The sequence below is a fragment of the Mesoplodon mirus genome, assembly GCF_964341445.2.
Source record: "Mesoplodon mirus genome assembly, chromosome: 5".
NCBI classification, from domain to species: domain Eukaryota; kingdom Metazoa; phylum Chordata; class Mammalia; order Artiodactyla; family Ziphiidae; genus Mesoplodon; species Mesoplodon mirus.
The window spans coordinates 131,002,503-131,028,424 of record NC_138980.1 but is presented as its reverse complement, the minus strand read 5'-3'; the positions used below and the strand labels follow the sequence as shown (position 1 = coordinate 131,028,424).

General features: G+C 40.8%; 1 protein-coding gene across 4 annotated transcripts in view; it reads left to right on the top strand.

The window, feature by feature from the left end:
* Positions 1-25,922, top strand: part of MAST4 (microtubule associated serine/threonine kinase family member 4) — a gene marked incomplete at its 5' end in the record, with an annotated part of 585,767 nt that overhangs the window by 232,552 nt on the left and 327,293 nt on the right. For 2 of the 4 annotated variants that reach the window (XM_082620672.1, XM_082620669.1), the window contains one exon: positions 13,321-13,387. The exons of the other annotated variants lie outside the window; for them this stretch is intronic. In XM_082620672.1, the coding sequence (XP_082476798.1) occupies positions 13,349-13,387 (39 nt within the window). Of the gene's footprint in view, positions 1-13,320; positions 13,388-25,922 lie in introns of those variants that run through there. 4 annotated transcript variants of the gene reach the window in all.

The window sequence follows — 25,922 nt, the reverse complement described above, 5'->3', positions numbered from 1 at the left end:
GTGGCTCAGTTGCCATTCTAGTACTTCTCAGGCCGTATCTCCTCCCCAAAGGAAAGCCAGATGTAAGGAGTTTCCTCTAGCCTACTGCTTCTGAACAAAATGTTTCTGAGCCTGGCAACATTGCTGTGTATTTCCACTTACAAATTATCCGAATGGGCAAAGCAGGAGATAGGGACCTGTCAGCTTTATCAAGGTGCTCAATGAATGGCATTAGGTATATAGTTCACCCATTGAGAAGAAGTGGGTGGTTCTAATTCGGAAAATAGGATTTTCATGTCTGACAGCTTGAAACAGAAAAGGATTCTGTGGTTAGCAGTATGTGGTAGTGAAGGAAGGCATGTTAGGTGCCAACCTGATAGAAGGGGAGACAAAGTCAGAATTGCACGGTGTATTCTTCCATTGTTGTCCTTGCAAGGGCATTGTGACCAGTAGACTCTGAAAAGGTCCTCATCCTCTTTGTCTAGCTTGTGGTAATTTAGGAGAGAGATGTTGAACACGCGCCAGGCTCTGCCTGAGCCCAGGCCCGTATTGGGTTTAGAGGAAGGAGAGGTGGGTCTCCAGGGGCAGCTTTACATGAACAGACAGTGGTATTTGCCTGGCGCCTTTCCCCATCTTATAACTCTCTCCTTCTGGAACTTCAGGGAAAGAGGGTCTCTGGATAGTTTTCAGAGGTTTATGTTGTTACCTGACCTAGTAACAAACCGTGAAATCAAAATATCTGTGTATGATGGGTGCGCACCTCACTGACATGATGGCATTTATAGAAAGCTAGAATCGTTACTTGGGTGAGCTCTGGGTGGATCATCAGCTTGGGAGGGAGGTGATCACTTTCATCCTGGTCTGAAGCAAGCATCGTCCTCTCGTGGGTCTCTCGTGACCTTTAGTTGCTTCCCTTGTGCCTCATTAAGCATGATGAGCAGCTGTAGATAGGTAAAAAGAGGCCAGCACTCCCATCAGGAGCATTCAAAACATCGTCACCTAGAGCACCCTTGACGGGTCATACTCTGTGTTTTTTTGTTAGATCACCCTCCTCTGACACATATTTTCACCTATCTTCATCTGCATTAACTCAGAGAAAATCAAGAGTTTTAAAAGCTGGAAGCATCAAGGCGAAGTGCACTGTTGCTAATGGTGTTTTGTCCAGTAGGTGGCGCCTCAGCAAATCTCATTTGTAGCTGGTAGAAGTAAACACGTGGAAGATTTTTTGAAAGATGCATTCGTAATGCATGTGAGCAAAAGGTATGCCCTGTGTGCAGGGTGGTTCATGAAGTCAACTGGAAAAAAAAAACAGTTGGACTATGTAAAACTAACTCTCTCATTGTAAGAAAATTGTTGGGAAGAACTTATGAAAAGCTAATGTCTGGTTGAAATTAAAATCCTTTATCACGTCACATGGAGATTTTTTCCACAGCATTTGGGCTGCAGATTACTGCTACAAGTAAGAGAATGCTGTTAATCTTGATAGCATTTTGAGCTTTAGAGAATAATGTATGGTAGATGTTTTGGTATCAGATTTGTATGTTTGAATTATGTTCAGAAAATGCTGAATACTTGAGCTGGAGAAATTCCTTCCAGTAACTTAAAAAAAAACATTTTAGTGCAACATGTTAGGTGTAACTTCTTGAAGGAATAGACTGCATGTTCCTGGAATGCACCGTTAGAAACTTAATGTACGTGTGATTAAACACGCGCCAAAACAGCAACTCCATGCTAAGAATGTGTTATGGTTTTTATACTCAAAGATAGTTAAAGATACTTCTTCAGAAGCATGCAAAGGAAGCAGCATTTTCACTCCTTAAATACAAGTGTCCCCTCTGAAAACTGAGTAGTGAAATTGGTAACGTATTCTAAATCATGCACTTCAGAAGGCAAGTAAGGATTTTTAAAAAAATTCCTGCTTTCCAACAAAGTACTAGAATTGCATTACACATTTTTCCCTAAAGAAGTCTATATCTTTCCTGATGGCTTAAGGTAAGGAATCTCTGTGTATTGTTTGACAAAATGGAATCAGAGTTAATCTATTAATATTTTCTATAGATAAAACAGTCAGGATACACACGTCCTATTGTGTTTAGTTTTCTTTAGAGGACAGTTAAAGAACACAATTAACAGGCTCCTCACAAATGTCCTTTCCTATCTGTCTCGGAGGAGAGTGGTGACAGGCATCCAAGGTTGTCAGGTGAGGTATAAAATCATCACCGGAGTTCTGGCGGCATTGGGGAAACCTCAAGAAGGAAAAGATGAAGGATCCTGTTTGCTTTTAATAATTGAGTCATAGTAATGTGTTTAGTAAGACCAAGACAGGACTTACCCAGTTCACTGAACTTCAGTTTTAGAGGAAGGTTGTACAAAAAGTGCCTTGTCTTTCCGTGGAAATACTGGTCTTTGGTGAAAAGAGATTAAAGTGGTGTTCTTTCATGGCTACAGGAATCCATCCTTCCTTTTCCTTGCTCTTTCCCATCACCTCTCTCCTCTTGCCCTTTTCTCAAGTTGAATAATCACTTATAGGGAAGATGATAGGGAGCTTAGTGGTAAGTAGTGGAGACCTTCTTACCACTGAGCTCCTGTCATCTTCCCTATGTCCCCCACTTAGTAGTCCCACTCCCTTTAGACCAGTGGTTCCCTAGTTTGTCTGCACAGTGGAAGCACCTCGGGAGATTCAGAAACTACTGATGCCTCCCCCCACCCCCAAGATTGTGATTTAATTGGTCTGGGCGTGGCTTTAGGTTTTGGAAATTATAAAAGGTCTTCCAGTGATTCTAATGTGCAGATAAATTTGGGAACCACCATTTACTTCCTCTCCCCAAACCTCCCTTATTCTCCACGCACCCTTCTGAGTCCATCCTTCCTTGGTACTTTTGCAGCACCAGCACCTTGAGTGTATGTTTGTCCATGTGACTCCACTGATCCCCTTGTATTTTGTCTGTTTTTTTCATGTGTCTTAGGATCCCATGACTATGTTCCAATGGAACTGAGTCTTTTTCCTCTTTCTGTTCTCAATATCCATCTTAATGCCTAACCCATAGCAGCTGCTTAGTGATTGGTTTCTGAATCAAGGGCATAAAATGTATATATATATATAGTAATACAATGATTTAATCAAGCTGATTCATGCACTTCTGACTCAGGGCATTTTTACTGCCCAGGTAGATATTTCTCCTTTACTTGAAGAGCCTAGATTTCCTAGTCTCCTATCTTTTCTTAAAGCGATGATAAGTATATAAAATTAAAGAGGAATATGTTCTCTTGTGTGGTATTAGCTTGTGTCACAAAAGCCAGCTTTAGATAAGGGGACAAAGGAGGACTAAGCCTGTATTCAGTAAAGCTCAAGGAAGGAAGTGTAGAGTGTTGTTGATTTCTAGCGGAGGAATTCCCTATTGCCTGCCTTACTTAAAGAATATTAATTTATCTAACTGATGATAATCTGGTAAATTTATTGTAGCATTAAAAATGCAAATCAGTTACCATGCCAAATATTCAGTGACATGCTAAGACTTTTAAAATTTTATATTATTTTATTAGGTGATAATGGGAGGCATAATTGTTAATGTTTGATTCTGGCAAAATACAATTAGTTTCTGTGAAACACATTGTGCCTTAATGATATCATTAAGATTAATGAATATAAATGAATGAGCTGGGGATTTCAAATAGCACATAGTGACTTTATATCAGTCTGTAAAACTTGAGATATATTTCCTTGATTTTTTAAGGAGAATGCGCCAGAGCCCCTGCTGTATTTTCACATAGACTAGGGAGAAATTAAATCAGCTACCTTAGGAAGACTGTTGTATACTGATTTCAGTCTGGGAAAGCCACTTATTAGTTTTACTTTAAGAATTATTTTCAAGACCACTTTTTAGAAGTTTCCATGTCCTGTATATATGAGAGTACATGTATATTTTGGTGTTTTTTTAAAAAAATCAGGGTACTAAATCATTGTTCAGTAAATTAGAGATGACATGGTGGTGTCTATTCCAGATGTTCCACAATAGATATCTATTACATTTATAATTTAAAATATTATTAAGAAAGCTAGGCAAGTAAGTATTTTTCTTGGGCTAAGAGATCGAGAAAGGAAAAACTGGGAGAGGCTGCTCATCAAGGTCTTAGATGAGAGTCATGGACTAAATGTATAATGTGACCCCAAGAATCATGGTATTTTGAGTAATGATGCATGACTATATGTTCTTGTAGTGTAGAGAGAAACTCTGCCACTACAAAACAAAAACAAAAAACGCAATTTATCTGTGGTGCGTGTACTTGTAATTTTTTTTTTTTTTTTTTTTTTTTTGCGGTACGTGGGCCTCTCACTGTCGTGCCCTCTCCCATTGCGGAGCACAGGCTCCGGACGCGTGGGCTCAGCAGCCATGGCTCACGGGCCCAACCGCTCTGCGGCATGTGGGATCTTCCTGGACCGGGGCACGAACCCGTGTCCCCTGCATCGGCAGGCGGACTCTCAACCACTGCGCCACCAGGGAAGCCCCGTGTGTACTTCTAATTTAAGCACTGTGTTTGCAGCATCCTCTTATTGAACTAGAGAGAGAGAGGCACTGTGTCATCAGGTAGTGCTTAATATGACTTCGTAAGTTTGTCTCCTTGGTCTCACCTTCAGTTAATGCTTCTGTTTCTCCCCTATGCATGCGCATGTGTGGGAACACACAGGTTTGGTTTTCTTATTTGTCTGTTTGAAAGTTTTGCAGGGCAGCCCTTGCCCATAAATTGCTGTTGAAGTAGTGGTGGGAAGAACCACAAAAGTGAAGGAGGGAGGGGAGGTATTTTTGGAATGTGGCTACTATTTGGGCACTGGGACCCAGCCTGAGAAGCCTGAATTCCTTTGTTTGCTCTGCCTTTTTACTGTTTCCTTGAACCTGGGCTCTTCTTTTAACCTCATCGCCTCACTTTCCTTGTTGGTAAATTGAAACAGTCTCTTCCTTTTCTCCTTCGAAAGAAGCTGATGAGGATTAATGAAGTGGAATCTGGAGTACATTTTGTACTTCTCTGAAGAGTACATTTCAGGGAAGGTAGAAGACAGTTAATATCATCATAGAGAAGTGGAATCACATTGCTTACCATGTTAGATGATAGAGTTCCAAGGAATACTTACTGTCCGTCAACTGAAAATGAATTGCGGGCACAGCCCGTTTCTACTCACTTCTAAGTCAGATGACATGTTAGTGCAGGATGATGGAAAGAAAGGCAAACCAAATGTGAGGAGCAGTAGAATGACAGGATTCAGGGGAGACACCTGACTGCCACCTGCTTGCCTGAAAGAAAGACACTTACTTTTAAAATCATTTTTATATGTATCTCTCCAAAAGTGCTTGACTCTCTGTATGTAATCCAAACAAGATCAGAATGAGGTTCCCAGCAGAAGTTCAGAATTAATCTAACCTGGAGCCTCAAGGTAGAATAAGGTTCTAGACATGATCATCAGGTTTAAAACAGCTTGCTCAAGTCTCTTCAGATCTGTATCATAATTCATGTCGATGCAAACACAGAGACATAGAAAGAATGCTTGGTTACTTCATGTATGAAATCCCTTGCTAATTTTATTTAGCATGCTGTCTTTGGTTAATCAGCTTTCAAATTCCAAGGTGACTAGCTTGATTTTTCTTCTTAGAAGATTTTCCTTATCTTTTCTCCCCTTGTGTTTACTTTTTTTTGAGAAGTTTAGATAGGTAACAGTACATTTAACCTAGAACTTAGTTTCTTGTCACTGTAGGATTAAAAAAGAAGAGTTTAATACATGCGTAGCCTGAAAGTGCTTTTATAATCTCTGATTCTGTAGTTAAACTCAGAGTATAGACAATAGACAATAGAGTTCAAAATTTGAAAATAATCTTCATCTTTTATCTCTAGGTAGATCTTATCACTTTAGGAATAATTTTAGGAATATCTCCTGTTTCAGAAGCTCATAAAATATCAATACTTAGTTGATGCCAGGAGTATTACCAGGCATATAAACAGATTGACATACTCATGTCTGAAGCTCATACAATGGGCACGTACCCTATGCTGGCAGTACGGCCAATGTCACTTCACTTATCTACTCCCATCTCCAACTATATTAATATGAAATACAGGAGTTTGCTAAATATTATTAGTTTACGGTCCCAGTGTTGGCTGTGTCATTTGGAGATGAAGGGACATAATTGAAAAAAAAATATTGGAGCTATTTTCCATTGTCAGATCTTCATAAATGCCCTCGATGAAAAAAATGAAGTTGTATTACCCAGTTTTATTAGAAATGCTATATTTTGTTAGATCCGTGTGTTCACAAAGTAGAGAATATTTTCCTACTGTGATTGATGTTGGGGCATTTATGAGGATAGTCTGCTATATTTCATATGTATATGAGGGTGTCATTGTTAAAATGTTCAAAAGAAAATTACGTATGTGATTTATATTTTATTATTTCCTCCTAGGATGTAATTTTTTCAATACCATGATTCCTGTCATATTGTCAGTGGTGATTTGATGGCTAATATGCCAGAAATAATTAGATTTAAAAAGGTGATGCAGATGTCAAGACAATATAGCTTTCTTGTGAAAAGGCTTAAGCGAGATCATGCATGTTACATTGTGCAAATCCCCAATTGCATACATTGTAACAGTTTTCAGGATTACAGGCAGGATGGAAAATGCAGCTACATGCAGGAAGCCTGGGATGCAGCATATTTCAGAGGCATATCCTTGCTACTGACACCACCTGCAATTTTTGCTAAATGAAACGTGTTTTAGAAAATGCTACTCTTTGGATAAATTCAGACTTTGGTGTATTATCAGTGGAAAGACGTTAGATCCCCTCTTTTCTTTTGAGTGGGAAAATTCCTCCTCTCCCTAGAAGGCATCAAGCCCTTTGTTTTAGTCTCCTTGACAGGTTTAAAATTTTTTCTTTGGGGAGAAAAAGACACATGCAATATGAACTGCATTTTTTTTTTTACCTTACAATAAAGTTCAATAAAGATTGAACTTTATTGTACAATTTTAAATGACCATTTTAAAATATAGAACAAGGTAATTTGTAGTTTCAGTGTTTGTTCCTGAGCATAATATCTCCTGGGACTTTAAATGGAATGGAACTTATTTCTGGGTGTCTTTATACTTTTGGGCACTGATGACACTGGTGATCCATCTCTGGTTCACTTGTATGTTACTTTAATAAATAATGTTTCTGAGGATTAGACTAATGCTGTAATATCACGGTGTTAGGCAGGGATGAAGATAAGTGTCAACTGTAGCCAGACATTTAACCTGCTCTCAGAGTTAACACTGAAGTCTGCAGCATGCTTTTCAGCCCCCATGCTTCAGCACATCCCTGGTGTCAGAGCACTGCTTTCTCACTTGGGAGCATAGTGATGAGGAAGCTGAGCTTCGCCCTCAGCCTCTCGCATGTTCCCGGCAGGGCGAAGGAGGCTTGAAACCAGGCAGGTAGCTGAGTGGCACGTGAAGGAGATGCTCGATGAGATGCTAATAGCCTGGAGGAGGGAGGGGAGTTTGGAGTCCTGATTGTGGAGTCAGTAGGGGAGGGACCAGGTGTCCAGAGTGAGGGGCATGGGCTGCTCCTACCTTGAGGACACTGGGACCAGTTTTGCAATTTCCCAGCAAGTGGCCTCCTGCTCTTCCCAGCTTCCCACTGCTAAGCCCATAGTAATATCTTAATTTCACAAACAAGAAACTGAAGCTCAAGGAAGTGAAGGGACGTTCGTTCCCCCAGCTACCTGAGTGTCTGGCTGGTAGAGCCTGCCCTGGGCACTGGCTCTCAGGGCAGGATACTTTCTTCTAAGGATTCTGGGGAGTCATGACTTCTGGAAAATGGAAGGAAAAGTCAGGGTTGGGATTTCCCCTCCCTTTCAGCTTCTCAGCACTGCCCAGTACAGCTTTGCCCTGAGTCATTTCACCTGAAAGGAAAGAGTGATTTATGGAGTGCCTTCAGTGGTAAATTCCAGAAAACGGACGAGTATCAGACTAGAGATTGAAGAGCTGCCGAAAGCCCACAAATTAATGGGGATGGGTAGTACGCTGGCTCAACAACTGAAAGGGGGGGGCCTTACTTCTGTGGAATTCACTTGATTGTAAGTAAGTACATGTTATATTTAGAACTGTATAATTTTGGACCCAGAAGGGTGAAGAGTTGTTCCAAGAGTGGAGCCTCTGGAGGCCCAGATGCATTTAAGAAGTAGAGCCACACCCCAGAACTCTTCTCTGGCCACCCTCTTCCTCTACCCACTCCTGCCCAGGGGCACCTTTCTCCCTTGGGGCCCCAAAGCAGCTGAGACCCTCATCCTTTTGTCTTTTAGAGACACATGGCCATGGAATCTGAGACTCCAAACGCTCTTTTCTGGTGTGTTCTGACCATTGACAGCTTAGAATGTGGTAATGTGCCTTTTAAAGCTAAAAAATATGACACCTTTCATGCCTTCCTTTCACCTTGAAAGCACGTTTTCCTTCTTTGTTTAAGCGCTAAGAGGCAATAGGGCTGTTAGGAATCCCAACTCAAGAGTCAGCCGGTCAGGGTTCTTATCCCAGTTCTGCCTTTCCTTAGCTGTGTAATCTTAGGGAGATACTTAACCTCTCTGATGTCAGCTTCCTTATCTGTATAATGGGGATGATAATATAGCTAATTCATGGAGCTGTTGCAAGAATTCGATGAGATGACTTGTACAAAGTACTTAGAGCAGTGATTGGCATATACTGTGTGCTCAATATATGTTGGCTATTGTTATTTAGAAATAAAACATGGAGGAAAATAAAGTGCTAAAATTAAAAAGGATTTTAAATATAAGCACTGAAATATTTATATGTATTTTGAGCAAATCTCACAGTTACATTGGTCACTGGCATTCAGGGTTCTCTTTACCACTTAAATTGACACAGGAATAATAATATTCACAATAATGGATGCTTTATATACATTTTCATGAATGACCTGTTTCTTATTTGTAACTTTTTATGACCTTTAGATTACCTTTTTAAAAATACAACATACTCGGGCTTCCCTGGTGGTGCAGTGGTTGAGAGTCCGCCTGCCGATGCAGGGGACATGGGTTCGTGCCCCGGTCCGGGAGGATCCCACATGCTGCAGAGAGGCTGGGCCTGTGAGCCATGGCCGCTGAGCCTGCGTGTCCGGAGCCTGTGCTCCGCAACGGGCGAGGCCACAACAGTGAGAGGCCCGCGTAACGCAAAAAAAAAAACAACCCAAAAAACAAAAAAAACCCAACATACTCATTGGCCACTGGCATTTATCTGTGAGTGGAAAACATAATCAATGAATGAATGAAGGGATTTATCCACTTGGCCATATTGGTTTCCCTCATGAATGAACAGAGATGTACAAATCCTTGGTCCGTTGTCTAAAAGTAACAGACAGGATATGGTAGTTAATGCATTTTGTGGGTACTTGTCTATCTTGCTAAGTAGTAATCGCTGCCACAAATACACAAAGCGACCTTAAGGGGAAATCGCAGCACAGATTGTGGTCATGGTACTGGAAATCACATTCCGAGCACACTGAGGACTCTGGGGAGATGAGGGATAGGGTCACAGCCGTGCTCTTATGACTCTCCTCCCTCTGGCAGACTAGAGAGGGGAGCCTCCGCCTCCACCAGGAACTTACCCTCTCACACCCCTCACACGTCACCTCCGTGGCTTTTGGATAAGTGGTCCAGGAGCCACAGGCTGAGAGCTTCTGGCAGGGAGTGGATTTAGCCAGTGGAGTGTAGTAGGTAAGGTTACGTGTGGAAATGTCCCCCATCTGTGGTGCTTAAAAAATTCCTCACGGTGTTCCTCACCGCCGTTTCCCAGTGCACATTCAGTCGCTGAAGAGTAGGTAAAATCAGGCGGTGCATTTACTGTAGTGTAACCAATGTGGATCTAGAGTGGAGCTGTAACTGGTTCTTAAATTTGTGAGAAATATGTGACTGTGTAAATCAGGTGACAAACCTGTATCCTGCCACCAAATGACATTACGTGGACGTCAGTGATCACAAAATCTTATCCTTTCCCTTTGTGAAAATATTTAACAACCAAACGCTTCCCATCCCTCCCCTGATTTTTCTCACTCTGGATTTGGTCTTGGTTTTGTTTCTGTGAGCCATTTATTAAGTAATTTTTACAATTAATAAAATATAAATTTGGCCCTTATTAGAGTGTCCACAGATGCTGAGTATTCTATGAAGTAAATTATGCCTACGGTAGAGTGTGCATGAGGTGTATCCATACAAATAATTTTTTTTTTAAATCAAGTACTGTGAAGCTCCTGGATTTAGATTACAATTAATGACAAAGCCTACCAGATTTTGTTTGAATACACACGTAAAAGCTATACATGTTGAGGTTGGTACTTTGTGAACTGACTCACGGTATTGTGAAAATACTACATGAAGGTATAAAATTGCAGGAAAACTGAGTTTATTAATGGAAATTAGACTAACTCCTAATTATTACCTGTGAATAGTGTCATCATTTGAAGTTTTTATTGCATTTTAACACATGGCTTATCTTGATGAGAAAATATATAGCAAAGGGTAAATGTAGCAATTTTCGTTTTACTATTCCCTCTGCTAAGCCATTATTGCTTGATGTTATTTTTCAGCAGCCTTTCATTTTTGTCCCAAATGTTTTTGCCTCTGGCTGGTTTTATTTCTTTAAAATGTATGTGTATCACTTCTCAAAGTGATACATTTTGACAGGTAATCGATATTTTTTCGTACTAGATTTGATGGTGCAATGGTCCTAATCCTCATCTTAGACTTAGTTAATGGTTGAATACTAACCTAGCTTTTTATCTCAGAATATTCCTTTGTTAAGAAACATACTTTTCACCCTTAGCCAAGTTCCTTTTTATCACTCCCAGCCACCAAACAGGTCTAGGTGCCAAGTGCCTAAGATGCACAGAACCCACTTATCTGGGATACACATCACCTGACTTTTTGTCACTCTATCCTTGAAATGTCTTCTGATAGCACTTCCAACCAGCTTACTTAGTTGGCCACAGAAAAGATACTTCTGGGCTCTACTTTTTTTTTTCCTCCTGGCATCCTATGATCTTTATTTGAAGGGGAAAAGTCTTTTCCCTTCCTTTTCTCTAGTGGGAACTTGATGTCCTCCATCAGACCCCACTTTTTCTAGAAGGACCAGCGCAATGAAGATCACAGCCCTCAGATCACAAGCATGTCTAAGGACACCATGCTCGGCTTTTGCTTTTTAAAAGTTCAGCTTCTTGGGTCATGATTTGTTTTTCCTAAATTCAGTTAGGACTTTCTTATGCCTCTGTGGGCAGATAACAGTGACATCTAAGTTGGTAAATATATTCTGACCCCCTGCCAAGGCACTTTGTTGAAGACGGCACTTCACATTCAAGGAGCTGTTTAAGCTCTTCTCTCAGGAGGGTGAATTGAGGGAGAAAGGGCAACAACTGTCATTCCTTTTCTTTTCATTGAAGAGACCAGCCTTCCTTTTGCAGGAAAAGGTTAAAGTACAGGTGGGCCTGTCAAGGATGGGATCTGTTTCCACCAGCTTTGCAGATTCTCCCACAGATAGCACGCTGATTCTTCCCTTCCACCCCTAGATTTTCTTTTTTTCCTTTTTTTGTCCTTGAATTTAAACAAAAATATGTAGTTTTAAAAAATCTTAAAAATCGTTTGTGCTAGAATTTGGGGGTATATTTTGGTTTGAGCAACAACCAGGTTTGTGCTTTTTCTTTGCTTTTAGAGATGGCATTACTCCTCCACCTGAGAACAAGAACAAAAACTCTCCGGGGTTTTCTTCCTTTAAGTGGTATCAAATGAGCACGCCTAAGTGGAAAAAATACCCTGATACCCTTCTCCGAGGTTGCTTCTGTGAGGGAGGGGTGACATTTCTTGACAGGGTTTCTCTTTGTATGTCTGGAGATGTAGGCAAAGATGGTTTGGGAACATAAAATGCAATCAATTTTCCTCCGTGGTTAGATTCATAAATCCCTGAGCTATTTTTAATGACATAATCTAATCAATTGATGGCAAGCCTAATAGTGTGTTGACAGCCAGAAAGAGACAGAAAGCTAGTGTAATAGCAGGTGGCTGGGTAAGGAACCATTTTTCTCTTCCTTCCCCACCCCCGTGTTTAGAAATCGCTAGTTATCTGGATTAGGTAAAAAGCAGAAATTACCGATTTAAAAAAAAAAATTATGCCTGCCTTCCTAACTACCTTTCTTTCAAGAAAAAAAGACTGTCTAAGGGATAAAGTGAAGGAGGAGGTAGTTCTGAGACAAACTACAGGTAGCCCTAGTGTCTGCTTCTCAGGACCATACTATGCTCTCAATTTAAGTATCTTTAGAAGAGAAATCAAGGGGGAATAATTTATTATAAATTGGTAGCATCGTATATTGTTACTCCTGTGCTAGGCCAGTAATGCAAACTTAATATTCATCTCTTGGTTGCTTTGAATTGAAATAAGATGAGGATGAGCGGAGTAAACAAGCTGGAACAGACTGTGAAATTGCACGATGGGAATCTTTTTTTTTTTTTTTTTTTTAGTTGCTTCTGGACTAGAAATAGGTTACTATTCCAACTAATGATGGCTCTTAGAATTTCTTCTCCCTTTTTACATTTTGGTCCAGTATCAAGAGAACGAAGTTGTTATCACAAGGGAAATTAAAATCTAAACTGTATCTTTGGGGCTAGGAATCGACCGGCAAGGTATTTATGTAAATGAACTGGCTTTCACACTGGGAGGGGTAAGGTGTTCCACCCGCTGTGGCTGCAGAGCAGCCGCCCTGAGCCCTCCGTTTTCAGGTTTTCCGGCAGCGTGTGTGTTCTGCAACATTTCCTTTTCTTTGATGCCATCAGAAAAGATGAGCGCCAGGCATGGTGGTGCTGCTTGGCTGGCCAGCTGTGCCCTAGTTTCTCACCATCCCAATCAGCAGCTGCCTTTTACAGAGGTTTCTGTCACCGCTGATTTACTTAGCCACTTTGACCTTATAGTTGCTTCCGAAGGGGCTTGACCCGAGGCCACTGCCGAAAGCCATCTTCTGGTCACCTGGAATGCCAGGGCCAGTATTTTGAAGGAGAAGAAAAAACAGGGCTCCCACAATTTCCTATCTACGAGCAAGAGGCTCCTCCGCCTGGATGGATGCATTAGGCGTCTGAGCCCACTTGCTGCGCTCTCCCACCGAACTGCAAGCATCCGTGATCCCCGAAGTTGCTGGAGTGAATAACTAAGCGGGACCAGCTGACCCCGGGCTCCAATCAGCTAGAGCGTGATGTAAGTGTTTAGCAGCTGCTGGGCTCTGAATTAGCGTGCTGAAGTAGAGGTAGTACAGCATGGCTAGACTGTTGTGAGAGGCTCAGAGAAAGCGGAGGGGGAGATGGATGAGTCCAGCATTCTAAGACGAAGAGGGCTCCAGGTAGGAGATCCTTCCATTCTTGAAATGTAGGGTTACCAGTGGCCAGCCGTGGAGGATTTCAAAGTTCCCTTTTCATTCCTTTACTGGGCACAAATATGTGCACAGTTCTTAGCAACGTGAATACGCTAAGTCTCTAAGTGACCCATCACAGGGTTCAACGAGAAAGGCTCTTTTGTCAGAGACAATAGATATGACTTTTAGTTTGAGACTTTGTTGGTGGTTTATTTTTTTCTGCTGGTTGTTCAAGAATAGTTAAATCGTGGCTGGCAGTGACATCTGATGAGCCGGTTGGGCATTCTGTCAGAAGTCTGGGAAGTCTGTCGAGGGAAGCAACTCTGTTCAGTTCTGGGAACACGGGGCTCAGTTTTGTGTCGGGATCAGCCCGTACAGCAGCAGCATCTATCGGATCGCCTTGCAGATGTGTCTGCTGGGAGGTTTCCTCCTGTCAGTGAGATGAAAGTTTCTGCTGGCAGCTCAATCAAAGTTCCCTGTAATTTGTTTATGTTGAGATGAGGAAAGATATGTGTCTTTCTGCCTTGCTTTTTGTGCCCAAATTTCTCTAATTTAATTACTCTGACTTTAGTATACAAATGTATTCCAAGTTAAAACTTGGCAGATCAGAAAACTTGGAAGAAACATCTGCTTGGCCGTTTGTAAGTTTCAGGAAGCCAAAATATGAGTATGTTCAAAATTAGTATGTTTAACTCCTTGATAACTCTTTTTTCCTGTGTGTAAGTGGTAGTTTTCTCTGTGAAAGAAGCTAATCATTAGCCATTGTTAAACTCCCATTCATTATTTTTGAGATTAAAAAAACAGTGCTTGGGAAGACTGAATATACGGCACATGTAGAAATGTTTCAGATATTCCTTAATTGTCTTTGACTCACAGCTGGGCTGGCTGTCTGCTTTTTGTTTTAAATGTCAATTACTAATTCTAATATTATTCATATTACTCTAATATTATAATAATATTATAGATAAACTAAAGGATTATTTGTAGGTAAACAAAAGAGGGATTAAAAAAGTTGGGGTTAAATGTCATCTATTGTTCCAAACCTAAGTAAACAGACTGACTCTAATGATTTTCAGTGTGGTCATTGTTTTGAATGTACAGTGTGGTTAGTCACTGCTGTGGATTTCCTTTTCTTTGTTTTCATCACATCTATGAAGTTCTGGTAATGCACAGCTGTTTGTGTGGGTCCACGTCCTCTCTGGGGTCTCTGGTTAAATATGGAAAGGCTCTTTGTTAAAAAGATGATAAACTCTATTAAACTCCTAATGGTTCAGATTATTACTATGTTGATGGCAATTCTGCTGAGAGTTTTCTCTTTCCTTTCATTCATTTTAGATAATTTAAAATGTGTTTTTGTTAAGAAACTCTTTTTTGTGGTTTATTTCTGTAATACATATGATCACAACTTCAGAGGGTATGATTGAGATATATGGTGCTTTTGAGGGGTATAGATTTCATAGAACTTTTAATTTTAGAAATAAAGAAATCATTATTGTGGCTATTTAAAATAATGAAGCTATTTTCTAAGATTTGCAACAAAACAAAGGAAACATTGCTAGTTAGTATAGTACTTAGACTGTTAGATCTTCGTTGTTCTTAACCTACTTTTACTACACCTGCCATATTCTACTATATAATAGATAAAGAATGTCTGCTTTCTACTGTAAATGAAATAAAGCTCTCCACATTGTGAGAAAGAGCAACATAACAGTGCATAAAAGTTCTGCCACCTCATAGTTACTTTATTTTGGCTTAAACAAAGCCTGTTATTCTTTTACTCCCATTATATCCAATATTTTTTTTTAAAAGACATTGCACATACAGAGTAGCTGTTTTAAGAAATACCAATGTTAGGAAACTACTTACAAAATACAAGATGTAAGTATACATTTGTATTACAAATGATGTCACTGTAGAGTTCTTAAGAGCAACGCCACCTAGTGAATTAAGTTAGCTTACAAATACATACTACTGTGTATGAAACATTTCAACATGTAAATGAGGTATACCTGTAGTGAACCTAGGCTGAAACTTACACTTTTGTATGACTGATTCTGACTGTGTTGCTAGGTAATCTTGAGCAAGTCACATACCCTCTTGGTGTCTGTTTATTCTTCTGTAAAATGCATGCTGTAACATGACTTTTGAGTCATGGGAGATAGGCATAACTGAATTTTTTTAAGTTAAAGACCATGTAATAAATACACTAGACTATAGAAGGTCCTCAATAAGTATTACGTTGTTGAAATCAAAGATGATTTCTATTCTTTATAACATTCCATATCATTACTAGTCAGATGAAATAGTTATGTTTTTATTCCATATTTGTTGTTTGAATTTATTTTTAAGTTAGAAGAATCACCAGTAAAGACAGTTAGCATTATTTACAGGGGTCATTATGACAGAATATGTTATCTAATAATAAGAGTCTATTGGCCTGTTACACTGAATAGATGCTTAGTGTTAGCTGCTTAGAATTGGAACAGATCCGTTTTTTAAATAACTTAAAGCCTTGTGTCAAAATATGGAGCATATGAATATTCTAATTCTCTAAAATTTAATTTTGCAATACTTCAGAATGTGTTTAGTATAGAATACTGCAGTGTGTGTTTAGAACTTAGTTTTAGAATTTCAGTACCTCTAGCTCTTAAAACACAGGCCTACTAGTGGTGTTTTTAAAATTTGGACTTTGAAAAATGATTTTTAGTCAGAACATATACTTTCTCAAGGCATGACTACCTCATAAGATGGCAGCACAACTTAGTCGTTCATCTTGAGTGACTGCACGTCTCCGTCTTTTCTGTGGCCTGGATTAATATTTCCGGTACTACTGATAGCACTTCAGTCACTGCCTTTGGAATGAGAACGAGAGAAAGAGGTCCCAGTGGCTTCCCCTGTTAGAACCCGGAAAACTTGTCAGGTTGCATCTCCAAACGTGGAAAATTCTGACGGGTGCAGGGGCTTGGGCAGCCTTTGGACTTGGGGCCATTTGAATTTCTGGACAGGTCTAACTCGTCAAAGGATAACTGGCTCCTTTCGGGCCTAATATCCCTTAAACAGGGGTCATATTTTTTAACTGTCAGGGAAATTAATTGTTTCAGTGATTTCCGTTATGTGTTTCCCTTTTATTTGTTTTAATGAAAGTGTCCCTATCCCTAATGTGATAGATCCCAAGGCTGGAGAAAAATGAACGACAGGCATCATTAAAGCAGGAAGAAGGCACTAAAAGAGGGAGGGGTATCTCAGAGAGGCCTCCTATGATTCCTTTCCTGCCATTCTCTTGTGCTTTCCTTTGCTTGGTAGCATCTTCTGTTGATTTCTCCACTCTCCAATTAAATATTACCATTTTAGTCCACTGTCACATGCAGCTGGAATGTTAAAAAAATTTTTTTTCAGATATGATGAGGTTACCAACTAAATATTTATAATTTAGATTTCTAGATTTCTGTTTAGGTTTTTGTTTTGTTTGCTTCTCTTTCCCCTATACCTGATCTCATCCCCCAAACTTATTTAAAACAACAACAAAAACTTAACATTCTTACCTTGGCCTAGGCTCTGATTTTCCCCTGGCCTTGGTCTGGAATTCAGTTTTAGAAAACAGAGAAGCAGGTGGACTCTTACATTCTGACTGGGTGTCAGCAGTGCTTGGATGTAGGTTATTTCAGTCACAGTGTCTCAGTGTTTCTTCTGTGTTAACTTTAATATGCTTGTGGATGTGTTTGTACTCACCTGAACTTAAGAGCAGGATCATTACGTGGGAGTGTTACCCTGGTTCCTATCATTTGAGGACTCTGGGTGGTTACAGGAAAGAAGTCTAGTTAGAGGATTATAATAGAAATACTTATGATAATTACACTTTGGGATAAGGTACTTTTGATCTCCAGAGGTTCCAGAAAGGCACAGAGATGACTTTGGGACAGAAAGAATCAAAATGGTACATGAACTTTTGGTAGTGATGAGTACCTAATCAATGAGACCAGTTGTGGTCATATCCAAGTGGTGTTTCTTATCCATTGAAGGAGTTGAATTTCTGCCTCTGAAATAGAGATAGAGTACTGTAGTTTTAGTTTTCTGATCCACAAAGGGGTAAGGATGGGGCGCCCTTAAAATCTTATGTTCACTCAAATTTCTATTTTGTACTCTAAGAATTGTTTTCATAACAAACTTTTTTTTAAAAACAACGTCAAATAAACAAGTTTGCATACTAGCTCTTCTTTTGCACCTTCTCATTCTCTGGTACAGCTGTTAATAAACCAGAAAATTGTCATCTCTGTATTTCTGTCAAGGCAATACCTATTCTCCAGGTCATCCCTTTTCCCACCTTTGACTTCTCCGTCTCATGCCTGCAGTCACCAACCGCTGTCAGTTCTACATTAAAAATACTTCTAGGGCTTCCCTGGTGGCGCAGTGCTTGAGAGTCTGCCTGCCGATTCAGGGGATACGGGTTCGTGCCCCGGTCCGTGAAGATCCCACATGCCGCGGAGCATCTAGGCCCGTGAGCCATGGCTGCTGAGCCTGCGCGTCCGGAGCCTGTGCTCCGCAACGGGAGAGGCCACGACAGTGAGAGGCCCACGTACCGCAAAAAAAAAAAAATACTTCTAGAGTCTAGGCAGCCTCTTTCACACCTAAATTGCTGTATTGTCTGGTACCCCTGGGTCCAGGTCCTTCTCCATTCCATCCTGCTTGTCGCTGTAGATCCCCACATCAGTCCCTGGTTTAAAATCCCCACATGACTTTGCATCATCTGCTCGAGGATAGAGTAAAAACGTACCTGACTCTCTCTGATTTAGCTCAGTCTACTTTTCTGGTCTCATTTCCAACTCTTTGCCTTCCAAAACCCCATTCCATCACCCCCTCTCCAGACTTGATGTATCCCCTTTACCTACAATATCCTTTCCTTATTTTCTCCAATTCTCCCTGCTCATTAGGGACCAAAGTAAACTATAATTCTTTCCTGAAATTTTCCATAATTACTATGTTCCATTCTGAATTTTATAATAGTTATTGTCTATTTTACTTACTTGCACACCTAATCCTATTGCATTGTGATACATTATTTTAAAATTATTTGATTTGAGTGTCTTATAATGAAACTGCAGATGCATTGAGGATCAGTGTCCAGTGACAATGAGTAGCTCTGTAACTTTAGACGAGTTTCTTAACCACTCTGATCTCTGTGTCCACAGCTGTAAAATGGAGATAATACATGCTTAAAGATTGAAGGCAGTTGTAAACCTTTAGCACAGCCTCTGGCATGTAGTACTTATTCAGTTAACCTTAGTTCACTGCCCTCTGGATTGGCACAGAGCCTTGCATAGTGTGATTTTAAATAATTAAATGTGGGGGGCTTCCCTGGTGGTGCAGTGGTTGAGAGTCCGCCTGCCGATGCAGGGGACACGGGTTCGTGCCCTGGTCCGGGAAGATGTCACATGCCACGGAGCGGCTGGGCCCCGTGAGCCATGGCCGCTGAGCCTGTGCTCCGCAACGGGAGAGGCCACAACAATGAGAGGCCCGCGTACCGCAAAAAAAAAAAAAAAATGTGGGAATCAGGTGGGGCTTAGGCAGTAAAAAGATGGTGAGCATGAATTGGATAATTTGAGGGGACTTTATAAAAGGGATGCTTTAAAAGGTGTGGGCAGGGTATAGGGAAAGTTTAAGGGGCTGGAAGCCACAGGGAGCCATTACCTTCACTAGGCCTGAAGGAGCGAGGGAGGGAGCTGTTACAGAACCTGGAGATGGAGAAGGCAGGTGACAGGTACCGTAGGTGAGGGACACAGACCGAAGTGACTCTGCAGGGAGGTGGACAGGGACCTCTCAGCCTTATTTTTCTCCTTCCTTCTGCACTCTTTCTGGTGCTCCCTATTAGTGAAACCCAACAGAAACCAGAGGGGCACAGGAGCCCCCAGCCGTGCGTGGTCCATGCATCCAAACACCAAGGCCCAGTATAGGGTGGACAGTAGATCTGGATGGGCCGTGGAAGTACATGCAGCATGCTTATAGCAAGCATGTGTTTTACTGCCCCTTGTTCTTAGCAGTTGCCAGCCAAACTTTCAACTTTCATAGGCACAGATCTCTGGGGCCTGAACTGAGTTCAAGCATTTGAACAGATTCAGAGCTGCTTTTTTGGAAAAGTCATGGCTCCCAACCGTTTCCGACTTTTGTGTAATGATGTCTTTCCAACCAGGCTCTTAATCCTCCTGGGAAAATATTAGTCCTTCCCCTTCCACTGAAGCACGTGGGTCTCCTTTGAAACAGTCACGCAGCATGCCTGCACTTCCGGTCCTGCAAACAATCTCAATTTTGAATCTCTCTGCTCTGCAGACCCTGGCTGAGAAGTGACGGCTGAGAGCAATAGCCCAAGAGACCTCTTACCATTCATCATTCATCTCCAGGATTCCCTGAGCTCTGCCCTCCGGCAGGTCCTATCACACGTAGACTGTCCATCTGAATTACAACTTCACATTATGTCCTTGGCCTTTATTGAGGGTTCTAAAAGAAATGGCTCTGAGTGAACATCTTTGCACTTTTTGTAAAACTCCCCTTGAAGCCTTATCCATTATGTTGTGCATTGTCTCTTATTCTGTATTACACCCACATGATAAATTTGCTTCGAGTTTAGTACTCAAAAAGTTTCTTCCTCTCTAGGTAAACAAGTTTGCTTCTTTCAATCAGATAATGAGAGCTGGCTTGGTCTTCATTTTTGTCTTAGCCCATCAGGACAGGGTTTCATACTCAGTTGCAATAGTTTGTAGATAAAATGAGCCACCACTTCTTCACTGTTTAGCTCTTAGTTCCTTCTTTTTAAGAATTGTGTGGTTTCATTTATCATAGCTTTTGAAAGTCTTAAGTTGCCTGAATAGATTTCTCAAAGTAGGTAAGACCTAAAAATTTAATAATGCTGCATTTGAAACACAGTGAATAATGAATAATGTCAGAAGACAAGAAAAACAGACCGAAAGACCAAATAATCAATAAACTAGATAAAATATAAAAATCAAGAATTACATGAACTTACAAAGATCAATATACAAGCAGGGATCAATAATTTTATTGTTGGCACCAGAGTCTAATGAAATCAAATAAGGTGTTGGAATTTATTTGAAACTTACATTTTAAATAAATTATGAGTAACGATAGATTTTTATTATTATTTTTTATAAAATCATCTATGTTTTTAAATTTAAAAAAAATTTTTGGCTGCATGGTGCGGCATGTGGGATCTTAGTTCTCTGACCAGAGATCAAACCCTCACCCTGTGGAGTGGAAATGTGGAGTCTTAACCACTGGACCACCGGGGAAGTCCCATGATAGATTTTTAAAGTGTCCTAGAAATCATATATTTGTCTTGGAAGCAACCAAAAGCATGGAGATTGGCATCCAACTTGTGAAACACACGTGTTAGAAGACACTATTGCCAATAAAATGATGCTTTTGACAAATATTTGATGATATGGGCAAAAGCTTGACAGTAATGACAAGGAAAAGAACAGGTTACTAATCTGTGTACATAATGTATGTACAATTCTATAAAAATGTGTGTGTGTGTGTGTGTGTGTGCTTGCGCGCGCGTGTAGGATAGCCCTGTGGGATGGAAGGAAAGAGCCTGTGTGGGTTTTAGAGTATTTAAGACCATCTTTGCCACTAATCTGTATGGGGTTGCCCAGGCTGGTTAATTCCTCACTGGTAAAATACACTTATTTGCAGAATTATTGAGAATGAATTAAAGTGAGGTATAAAAAGGCTAAAAAATATCCATCATATCTAACATTTATTAAGGACCTATTTTCTCTTTCTTCATTATCATCATCTAAACTAATAGCAAGAAACTGCACTAAAATGTTAATTTAGGGTCTCCCCGGTGGCGCAGTGGTTGAGAGTCCGCCTGCCGATGCAGGGGACACAGGTTTGTGACCTGGTCCGGGAAGATCCCACATGCCGCGGAGCGGCTAGGCCCGTGAGCCATGGCCTCTGAGCCTGCGCGTCCGGAGCCTGTGCTCCGCAACGGGAGAGGCCACAACAGTGAGAGGCCCGCGTACCGCAAAAAAAAAAAAAAAAAAAAAAAGTTAAGTTAGTATATCTTAATGGTGGCACCATAAAATGTTAATTTATTATATCGTTTTTTTAAAATTTATTATATCTTGATGGTGGTACCATACGAATTTTTTCCTTGAACTCTTCTATAGTAAGCATGTATTACTTTTATAATCAGTTTAAAAAGTGGTTTTGGTGGCCAATTTTTTTTTTTTTGCTATACGCGGGCTTCTCACTGTTGTGGCCTCTCCCGTTGCGGAGCACAGGCTCCGGATGCGCAGGCTCAGCAGCCATGGTTCACGGGACCAGCCGCTCCGCGGTATGTGGGATCTTCCCGGACCGGGGCACGAACCCGTGTCCCCTGCATCGGCAGGTGGACTCTCAACCACTGTGCCACCAGGGAAGCCCCGGTGGCCAATTTTTAATTTTTTTGTTCCATTGTCTAAGAAAAAAAAACTTTATACCACTCAGTACCATCAATGAAAGGCTCGTAAAGCTGTTTTTTATCTTGTGCATCCTTTTGGCATTGAGGAAGGTAAATCACTTCCATGGGATGCCTCATTCCGAACCTTAGGCCAGCAGTTCAATGCGGCTGCCCTTTTGAATCACCTGGAGAGCTCTCTAAAGCCTAGGGCCTCGAAGCAATCCACGTCAGTCTCTTGGTGTTGTGTAGCCAGGCTTGAGACCCACTGCTCCTAGGGGGATCATGTGTCCAAGGAACACCTAAGTTATGGCACATACCACTTCTGTATCCCCAAATGTAAGGTTTGACAACCTTTAACAGGTGTGTTAAACAGCTTTGCCTTCTTTCTTCCATTGAGACTGGGTTTTAGTTTTATGGAGAGGTGCATGAAGGGGATGTATACCCATTGCATTTGTTTCTTGACTTCCCAAATAATGGCAAAGGTAGTAATGTGAGAGCTCAAACCATTAACTAACCCACCTTGGGGAACTGTTCTTACAGTGGTGTGGCTGGAGGGAGCCCTAGACCTTTACCCCGAAAGGACCCAGGGCACTGGCAGTGTCCAGGTGCCGTTTTACATTTTTTAAATCGCTGGCACACATGGTTTGCCTTACGAAACTACCTCCAGGGTGTGGTAAGACAGTTGCTTTGCACCTTGAAACGTTCTAATGTTAAAGACAACAAACGCCTGTGATTTGGAACCCTTATCATAGATACTCTTCAGTAAGGTACATGCTTGAGTTCTCAAAACACTTGCAATTTTACTTAGATTGTGTTTTGATTCAGGCAGTCAAGAAAAAAAAAAACCCATTCTCTGCCTTTCTTTCAATTAATGTATAATAATAATAATAATAAATAATAGCAGCAGCAGTGTATATTGAACAGGTTTGTGTCAGAGGACTGAGTGTTGTGTCTTAAATCTACACTCTTGCACTTTTATCCCAGGCTCTAGCAGTCCAGAAATGAGTGGAGTCTGGTACTGACCTGTGAGGGGTTTATAGTATGTCGGTCACAATGCATGGGCACTGGAGGTGGCTGGTGCCCCGCTGTGCTGTAGGAGGCTGGGAAGGCTTTGTGGAGATGGGGCTATTTCTGCCAGATGATGCTGGATGAACAGGTACTGACTAGGCGAGATGGGTGGGGACGCAGCTGCGTGTGCAAAGGTGTGGTGGCCACACAGGGTGTGTCCTTTTCAAGGTGCTGCAAACAGTGCATGTGAGAAGCAGAAAGTGATGAGCAGAGTCCCAAGAATACCGCCATATTGAAGGGTTTGGACTTTAAACAGTAGGAAGCCACTAAAAGATTTCACTTAGGGCACAGAAATACTTGACTGTCAGCCGTTAATGAATAATGCCTGGGAAGAAGCCTCATAATAATGCCTGGGAACAGCTAGGAGGTTAGAAATGGGGAGGTAAGAGATGCTGCTGCTGGACTGAGATGTTGGCAGTGGAAGAAGAGAAAAGGCAACTGTAGGTACCATTAATAGGACTTGATGACCTGTTGGGATGGTTGAGAAAAGAAATGGAAGGAGCTGGAGGTGACTCCCAGGTTTCAGGCATAACAAGAAACAAATGAGAGCAAGAAATAAAAATAACGTGGATGGCGAGGTGATTAGTTGGTTCTGTGCATCTTGAGTTTGCCGCACCTGTGGAAGCTTTCAGATAGAGATGCTCAGTAAGCAGCTGGATGTATGGGCTGAAACTTCCAAAGAGAGGTCAAGTCTGGATATAGATTCTGAATTCATCCCCTTTAAATAATTAATTGAACTAGACTGTGAGTAAAGAGAGAACACAATTTCTCTCAAAGTAATAGATTTCCATTAGAATAGTTTTCAAGAATTACCGATGGACCTTGAGTCTGTCATACAGAGTGAAGTAAGTCAGAAAGAGAAAAACAAATACCGTATGCTAACACATATATATGGAATCTAAAAAAAAAAAAAAAAAAAAAAGGTTCTGAAGAACCTAGGGGCAGGACAGGAATAAAGATGCAGATGTAGAGAATGGACTTGAGGACACAGGGAGGGGGAAGGGTAAGCTGGGACAAAGTGAGAGAGTGGCATGGACATATATACACTACCAAATGTAAAATAGATAGCTAGTGGGAAGCAGCCGCATAGCACAGGGAGATCAGCTCGGTGCTTTGTGACCACCTAGAGGGGTGGGATAGGGAGGGTGGGAGGGAGGTGCAAGAGGGAGGGGATATGGGGATATACGTATACATATAGCTGATTCACTTTGTTATACAGCAGAAACTAACACAACGTCCTAAAAGCAATTATACTCCCATAATGATGTTAAAAAATAACATAAAAACAAAAGAATTACCATAATGTGTATTTTAACACTTATTTTTCAGGACTGGTTAAAATTACATAGAGAGCAAAGTAGTTTTATGGTTTAGTCAGACCTTGAAAATAATGTATTCAATTTTGAAGGGATGTGTGTGTGTATTTCTGCAAATTGCTTCCAACTTTGACAACTTGCCTACAAGTTTCATTCCAATACAGTTTTGAAAAGGCAAAATGAAATATCTCAAACTAGAGGCTGTAATGGAAAAAGGAATTCATTCTTAAATGAAGATGATGAGGTTGGTGCCATATTGCTTGAAACAGTGAGTGAATTTAAAACCTGAGTGAGATTACATCAAATCCAGGCAAGATTTTTGTTCTATTTGAGTGGAATATCTGTAATTGAAGATAGGGGGTTCGACCAAGAAAGACACATGGCATATGTACAATTTTATCAATTTTCTGATACAGTGGTTTCAATTTGTGTATGTATACACAAAGGCATTAAATCACATTGATTACTGAACTTTTTTTTTTTTGGCAACAAATGAAGATCCAAGCTTATTTTTATTAGCTGCAGCATTTTATGAGTTCCTGCCTAGTAATTTAGTATGTTGAGGACATGGAAACTCTCAGGAAAGTGGTGGGGAGTTAGAGGTAGAATATAATGTATTACAATGAGCTAGAAATGATTGTAGAAAACGTTAAGTATTTTCTAATGGACTTTTTTTTTTTTTTTTTTTTTAGCTTAGTGCTGAAAGTTAGTGAGATAACAGCTAGGTCTAGAAATATTTCATTTTATAAGATCTTCATTATAGTGATATTTTTCATTATGAGATACTGATAGTTTTATATTTTCTAATTGCCTGTCGTCTCAATTTTAGCATTGTCATGAAGGTGAAGATGGAATAATACATTGATTTGACTATTTACACTTTTCCATTAAAACTTTATTCCAAATATAAATTATTGGGCTCATAGATTCATTTTCCATTAACTGTTTAGCAATCCAAACCAAAAGGCATTATGATAAATACAAATTGCATTTGGATAGCGTGATAGATTCAATTATGCTCTTAATTTTTCACTTTTCTGGAATAGAAGGATACATTTACTCCCTTGCCCAGGGAGCGGCCTCATGGCTGGCAGGGATGCTTTCCCCCACTTGACTTTGGGCTCCGCTATGTGTCTTACTGAGCCGTTAGTGAATGTGTCACACGCAGAGGCTTTTGAAATATGCTTGTGTGGTTGGCCTTGCCATCCTGCCCTTTGGTGATCTACCGTGAGAGGAGCATGCCCTGGGTAGTCCCTGCGCATTTAGCCTGGGTCCCAGAATAAACTCTGGTGGAGCTGACCTATGTCCTCCTGCAGCCAGAAGCCAAGCCCAACAGACCCATAGTCTACCTGCAGACCTGCAAACGGTTATTGCTGTTAGTCACTAGTTGTGCGGCGGGTTGCTACCGAGCACGGCAGCGACAAGATGACTCTCACAGAGGGCAAGCTTGTGTCGTGTCGTTAAGAGCAGAGGCATTGAAGCTTTTAGTTCTGCTTGAATGTTGATCCACCACCTGCTGGCTTTACTCTCCTGGGCTCTGTTCTGCATTTGAGGTTTGTCATCAGTAAAATGAGAATATCACTTACCTCCCAGGAATATTGTAGAAATAAGATGTATGCATGTCAATTACTTTGAACATTGTCAAGCACATAGTAGTTACTGTGTTTATAGACAATGGAGCCTT